This window comes from Frankliniella occidentalis, unplaced genomic scaffold (assembly GCF_000697945.3).
Source record: "Frankliniella occidentalis isolate FOCC.00 unplaced genomic scaffold, Focc_3.1 Scaffold20, whole genome shotgun sequence".
Lineage (NCBI taxonomy): Eukaryota > Metazoa > Arthropoda > Insecta > Thysanoptera > Thripidae > Frankliniella > Frankliniella occidentalis.
Window position 1 is genome coordinate 328,276 of NW_026267150.1, and position 6,982 is coordinate 335,257.

The following is a 6,982-nucleotide window of genomic DNA, read 5'->3' on the forward strand; positions in this document are numbered from 1 at the left end:
GCCGCCGCCGCCGCCACTGCCGCGCCGCGCCACCCCGCCGTTGCATCACCGCCATAACACTTCCCCTCCCGCGTCCCCTCGCGCCGCCTTCCTCGTTCCTCCCCATCACCGCCCGGCCCGGCCCGGCCTGCAACCGGTTTGCCCGGGGCCCGGTCCAGCCCGTCCTGGACCCGGCGGGATGGCAAGGACGCGCGCCGGCGCGGCCAGGCAACGCGTTTTTGTTTCTGGGACGACAGTATGAATCACACGGTTATTATCGTTATTAAGAAGTCGTCGTCGTGGTGGTGTTGGCATTCCGACCGTTTCTGCATGCGACGACGCGGCGTGGCGGCCCCGGCGTGGCCCTCGGTCCGGGGGATCCAGGTCATGTCATGCAGCCGAGCCGGCCGCGCGACAGTGCGTGTGACCCTCTCCTCTCGGGGTCGTGTCGCTGGAGCAGCGAGTTATCGATGGGCGACTTCCGCCTGGGCCCTGGCCGCCCCTGGCCGACCCCCCGGCCCGGCCCGGCCCGGCCCGGCCCGGCCCCACCCGGCCCCGCCCGGTACGCGGCTGAAGGGAGTGCGATGGAGGTGATAGTGAGACCACACACGTGCCCGCCGACCCGACCACGTGACCCCGGCATCCGGCCCGGGCACGTGCATGGCGCCGGAGGTCGGGCGGACCCGTGTGTCAACCCCTCCGCGACCGCCGACCGCCATATCGTCGGTCGGGACGACAAATTTGCCGCCGGCGCCGTTGTTTGTCCTTTTGGGGTTGACGAAGGCCGCCGCACTAACTGCCACAGCCGCCGCCGCGCGGGAACTTGCGGTGTTTGCAGAGCCTCTGCTGATTAGGAGGCTGCCCGCCCCCGCCCGCCCCGGCCCGCGCGGGGGCCTCCGAGCGAGGCCGGTCCCAATAGTGCATACGGACACCTTGCGGACAACATGAGCAGAGGAAGGGTCGAAAACTATCGAGGGACGCCAATAGACGGACAAGGTGCCGATGAGCTCCCACGAGACTTTTTCCCCTCCCCCCTTACCAAGTGAAACTTTGTTCAAGGGTTGGATTTGAGTGAAGCTGGGGGCGGCTGCCGCCTACCTATCACCACGGGGGACCGGGGGGGTGGGGGGGTCCGGATCGAGTTCCTTGATCGATAGAGTACACTGCTGGAATTGTTTGCTAGTTACTACTCTCCCGAAACACGGCGAGGCGGCCGGGCCAGGTCGGGCTAGGCCAGACCGGGCCAGACAGGCTGGCTCACGCGATAAGTTTCTCACGTTCACGTTTTAAGCGTAGCCACGGAAAGGCGATGCTTTCAGGTAAAGGCATTTGGCTGCTTTCTCTAGCGCCGTGCAGTGTGGTGCACGCCTCGTCGCCTCGACCCAGCCGTCGTCTGCTTTGGTACTTCTCACTAGCTGAAAATATGAAACAAAAAGCGGGAAATTTTCAAAAAATAATGTCAAAGAAATATCAGTGCATGTGTCGTCTTTGAAAAAGTGTCTACGTGTACACACCCAGGAAAGGGTTTCTTTGATTTATAAAAACTGATTTTATTACATATCACATTAAAGGTAATAGTCAAAGAAAATGTCTATGATTTATCTAGAATTATCTCAGAAATTTCCTTTGATGTGATAAAACCAATATTGTTCAGTGGGATTTCATTGAACCAAAGAAACCATTTTCTCGGGCCTTTCCTGAGTGCAGTTCTATGCAGTCGGTGTTGACGACTTTTCCCCAAGGCTGGCTCGTAGTGGGTTGGGTCCCACAGCAGCAGCCCAGGTCCCGAGCCAGGTCCTCAGGAGGCGCACCGTCCGTCCCCGCCCCCTTCGCCTCCATCGAGCTCCTCTCGCATCACAGCGCGTCCATTACTGGTGCAGGCCTGGAGTTGGCGCGGCGGTGGACGTGCGGAAGTTGAAGGAAGTGTTACCCAACTGCTGGGCAGTGCGCGCGCCCGGCCCGGCCCGGCCCGCTGAGGCGGTGCGGTGCGGTGCGGAGCGGCGGTGGCTGAGCTCATACTTTCACCGGCTTGTCCTGCCCTGGACGGCCAGCAGGTGCCTGCGGGGGGGCGGGGCCGGGGGAGGGAGTTGAAGTGGGGCAAGGGGGAGGAGGAGTAGGAAGGAGGAGGAGGACGGGCAAGATCGCGGCGCAGGCGAGTCACAGATGAAGCAAATTGTTGGGGTAGGAAGAAACCGCGAGCGGGGCAACAACACGAGTCCGTGTGTTATTACTCCAGACAAGAGAGACGTCCCGACGGAACACTGTACAGGCTTGGGCACTGTACTGTCTGTATTCGTCCCCGGCACTTGGCCCCAAAAGCGCGCCCGGCCCTAGCAGTGAAAGCGGGGCGAAACCGTGTCAGTGGGGGACAAATGTCGTCAAATGCGACATCTCGACATCTCCACTCGTCGCCTCGGGGCCCCCGCGAAGGCGCCGGGCCGCCCAGCGTGGCTCGAGTGTTGTTGCCGATGGCCGGGGCTGGCCGGTCAGCGTTTGACAGGCCCAGCACGCCCCTGCGGCACGCCTCGGCGCGTCGTGTACACTTCCGCATCCCAATGTCCAACAGGGCCGGGCTCCAGGCTAGAGAGGCGGGGCACGAATGAGAAAGAAGGTGGGCTCTAACCTCTTGCTGTGTCAGGTGTCAGGGTTCTGGAGTACTGTTGTATTCTTTCTTGTAGGCCGCCCAGTACCCCCCTCCCCTTTTTCCTCCCTACCTCCCCCTCCTCTCTTCTGAACGACCAGACCAGCCGACGAACGACTGCGCGACGGCAAGGCTGGAAAGATTACCTCGAAAAATCCTTCCCACGGCCAGTGTTGAACGTCTCCCGCTCGCTCCCCTCCGTTTTCCAAATTACACGGAGCAGGTCAGTAGCGCGCCGTGGCCGGCGGAACTGTTTGCGGACGACGGGCCTTGACCCGACCCCCGACAACCATAAGCCTCTGCGGATGACTGGCAACTCGAGAACTGGTGGGACGGCTACCCGCGGGTTGCCTCCCGGGGGAGGGAGGGGGGAGGCTGCCTCCCCTTCCCATGCCAACCCTTCCCCTCCGGACCTGGTCTGCACTTTGTCCCGCCGCTTCCCTCTCCCCTCTCCTGCCACAGCACGCCAATGGATACTTCACCAAAACAATCAACTAAACCATGAATGAATTTTAAAAAGACAATTAATAAACGATTTTAAAAATGAGGAAAAATTAATGGAAATTAAGAAAAACCATATCGGTGTATGCTTGAAATAATAGTTAAGTACCCGAAGTATCCCCGCCCCACCACGCGCGTCCTTCGGTCCGCCCCACGCGTCCGACCCGACGCGACGGGTGGCCCCCCAGCCCAGTCTAGACCAGACGCACAGATCCCTCTATCATATCGCTCACCCGATCCAGACAGATCCGTTTCCAGACGTGCTCAGTGCCCGGCAGCTCGGCCGCCCACGCGGCCGCTTGCAGACGGGAGGGATTAGATGCCCCCGCAGCGGTCCGGAGGGTTGCACACGAGCCGAGCCGTCCAGCGTGGGCCTTCAGAATAGACCCACCTCCAGGCCAGAATGGACCTTTAGTCCAAAATGGGCCTTAAGTCCAGAATGGACCTTCAGGATCCAGCAGCGTTGGGCTCGCCCCAACGAATGTCTCTTCGGGTTTCATTAAGGTCAGCGGGACGAAGGAGGACCAGAGGACCAGCCACGCCCACCAGCTCCAGCTCCCGGCTCGCCATGGGACATGAAAAACAAAACGAAGGCGACAAATCCATGAGTAACGCCGAGTGACATGAGCGCGGCGGGACTCGTATGAACAAAGAACACGCGCTGCTGTGACTCGGTCCGGCGTTTGAATCCGCGCGCCAAAGAGGTCCAAGGCAGAGGGACGCCGACGTCGGTCCGGTTACCTAAGCGGCTGCGGCACCTCTGCGTGTCGCAGCAGCCCGGCGGGACGGCATGGGACGACACAGGCGTTGGCCTTCATACGCTTTCTCCGCTGCATCCGAGCCGCGCGCCAAACGCACCGGACCGGACAATAACAATGACGTGTTCACCGCCGCAGCGCATGCCCATGGCCCTCCGAGTAGTTCTCACCGCCGAGGTGCTCTCTTATGCTTAGCCTGTCATTGAGCAGCAGCGGCCAAGATGTACTTCACTTTTAAAAAAAGACGGGAAAATCAATGTAAAATATCTGAAAAAATCGGGAAAAAAATGCGAAAAATCTCAAAAAATTTTCTTTTTGAACTCAAAGTGAAGTGCCCGTCGGCTGCTGCAGCAGCAGCAGCGCCTTGGAGCGGGACGACCGGGCTGGCCTCCCGCCGTGCCTCGTTCCCTCTCGTTCGAGGTTCCATGTCGTTTTGCGTTCATTCCGGCTCCGGCCCAAGCCTGTGGCGTGGCGCGGCGTAGCCGACCCTGACATATTATCCTGGAATGTTGCGTCTCGACCGCGCGCCTGCCGCCTGCCCCTGCCGGCCCAGCCCCGTCCCAGCCCGTCCCGGCCCGGACAAAGCACCTGTCCTGTCGTCACGTTCGGGCGACAGCAGTGCAGGGCCGACCCCGGGGGCTGCGTCGTCAGGCACCGTCAGGCTAGCGCCGACGAGCGGAAGTGGCGCCTACGCCACGTGCCATGCGGCTTGGAGGCGCCACCGAGGGCTCCAGGCCCCCCTGCCGGCCGCCACCGCCGCGGGCTGCGGACGCGTGTCGTCCGGGACCGCGGCGTCGGCGTCGTCGTCTATGTTCTGTTCTGTGCCGCACGACACGCCGGCCTCCCCGCCCCGTGCCCTCCAAGGCGACAGCACCACCCGCCGCCGGTGATGCAATGTGAACGCCTTTTTGGAGACGGTTGCTGAACCGGTTGGGTTCATCGCGCCACGCGGCCCAGCTGGGCGCGCCGCGCTGCTATGGTCGGACGCGCGCAGCGCCCGCAGGAGTCGATGCACCCAAATCACCCAAACTATGTTCACCGCACCGAGATGGGACAGTTTCGAATCGTCAGGGGGGAAATGTGACTCTGTTGTTAAGCTCACCACTTCTAGACGTACGTTCTAACGTAACTGCCCACTTTTCAGCCAATGCAAGGCCTCATGGCGCCTGGTAGGTAGGCAACATGCCGCTTGCAGTGCACGCGAGCACTGATGGGTGGCCTACCCTGAGTTCCGCAGGCGCGCCGAGCTCCTGTAATTTGCCGAACGAATCTGAGAAAGGCGGACGTACTTTCTGGACGATCGCCTGCGCTGCACGGATGCAGTATTCGAAGTATTTTCAGCCCTGAAGGCCTTGCATTCTGCATTAAGCCTTGTCAGAACCTATTAATAATTGGACTAATATGCTCAAGAAGCTACATGAGCAGGGGCTATGGCACTTTACGGGCGAAGGGATTAGCCAATCCCGCTCCACTGCGGTGTCCGCTCTGAAACACCCGGTAGATGTGTCACGTTATGTGACAAGAATATGACGGTATTCCAACCAATGTTTGTCTCTGCCAGCAAACTAATTAGCCACAGTACTACGTCCTACTTATTTTTTCAGTGAATCGCAGTAAATTCCTCAGATGTTATTTACTTCAAATTAAACTGTATTTTTTCTGTGGGCCAGTGTCTTTGGTATAGATCTATATTTACAGAGGATTTTTTAACAGCTGTGTTCCTGAGGATTCCGGTGCCACCTTTGAAACAGCATAGTATCGCACACGTTTCTAAATTGTATAGTGTGTCTGTTCTGTTCCAGGATGGTGTCACGACTGTTCTTGGCTCACGGAGAGCTTTGCGCCTCACACCCCTGGGAAGTGATAGTGGCCACACTCACCCTAACATTGTGCATGCTGACAGTTGATAGGCAGACCCAAGCCAGTCAGCTTCACATTCAGGACAACTGCAATGCCTACTGGAGAAAGAGCTGTCATGATGGGGAGGTAAGAATTTAGAAATCAATCTGCCTTTTCACAGAAGTTACATTTTCTAAAGGATTACATGCCAACTTGACATACTTTGACTTTGCATCCTCAATTTCCTCTCTTTTCTGCAGGAATATAATGCTATTGATGTCATTGTTATGACTTTGATACGATGTGTGGCTGTGCTGTACAGTTACTATCAATTCCGTAATTTAAAGAAACTTGGGTCTAAATACATTCTTGGTGAGTTTCCTTTCCGGAACATTTGGTTACTGCCAGTCCTGTTGCTATTTTGTGTTTTTAAAGTTGACTTGGTTTATTTTCTCTGTTGTAGGAATTGCCGGCCTATTTACTGTGTTTTCCAGTTTTGTATTTAGTTCTAGTGTTATCAATTTCATGTGGAGTGATATTTCTGATTTTAAGTAAGTGTTTTGAATATTTTTACCTATTGGTGCAAAACAGTTTTAAAACATCTTTTTCATTTTGTGTCTTTTTTCCTCTTTTGCTTAGGGATGCTCTCTTCTTCTTCCTGTTATTAATTGATCTTTCCAAAACATCATTATTAGCACAATATGCTCTAAGTTCCTCTACCCAAGAAGAAGTTAGGCACAATATTGCTCGAGGCCTTGCCCTTCTAGGTCCTACTATTACTCTTGACACCGTTGTTGAAGCACTTGTCATTGGTGTTGGAACTCTGTCAGGTGTGATTTACTTCAGTTGTGCTGTATTTCATATAAGCAGGCAATGTTTCTAATAAATGATGACTTTAAAAATACAGGCGTTCGTCGACTTGAAGTTTTGTGCTGTTTTGGCTGCATGTCTGTTATTGTGAACTACGTAGTCTTCATGACTTTTTATCCAGCATGCCTAAGTTTAATTTTGGAGGTAAATTTCTAAGCTTCTATATTTTCTCTTTTTAATCTTGAAATGCTGCCTTCACTTATATCTAATGTAATTTATTTTAAGCTATCAAGATCAGCTGGAATGGAAAGACCAGCATGGGACATAAAAGGTGCTCTCTCACATGAAGAAGACCAAAAGCCAAACCCTGTTGTGCAAAGAGTCAAAGTTATCATGGCTGCAGGGTTGATGATGGTTCATGCTCACAGGTAATATAATTATAAGATACATACCA

General features: G+C 55.8%; 1 protein-coding gene across 1 annotated transcript in view; it reads left to right on the forward strand.

The window, feature by feature from the left end:
• The window catches only part of LOC113208675 (3-hydroxy-3-methylglutaryl-coenzyme A reductase), a 33,274-nt gene that overhangs the window by 12,103 nt on the left and 14,189 nt on the right, over positions 1 to 6,982 (forward strand). Inside the window, exons 2-7 of the mRNA XM_026425781.2 lie at positions 5,682 to 5,865; positions 5,979 to 6,090; positions 6,182 to 6,269; positions 6,358 to 6,548; positions 6,626 to 6,732; positions 6,814 to 6,956. Of these exons, the coding sequence (XP_026281566.1) occupies positions 5,682 to 5,865; positions 5,979 to 6,090; positions 6,182 to 6,269; positions 6,358 to 6,548; positions 6,626 to 6,732; positions 6,814 to 6,956 (825 nt within the window). The remainder of the gene's footprint in view (positions 1 to 5,681; positions 5,866 to 5,978; positions 6,091 to 6,181; positions 6,270 to 6,357; positions 6,549 to 6,625; positions 6,733 to 6,813; positions 6,957 to 6,982) is intronic.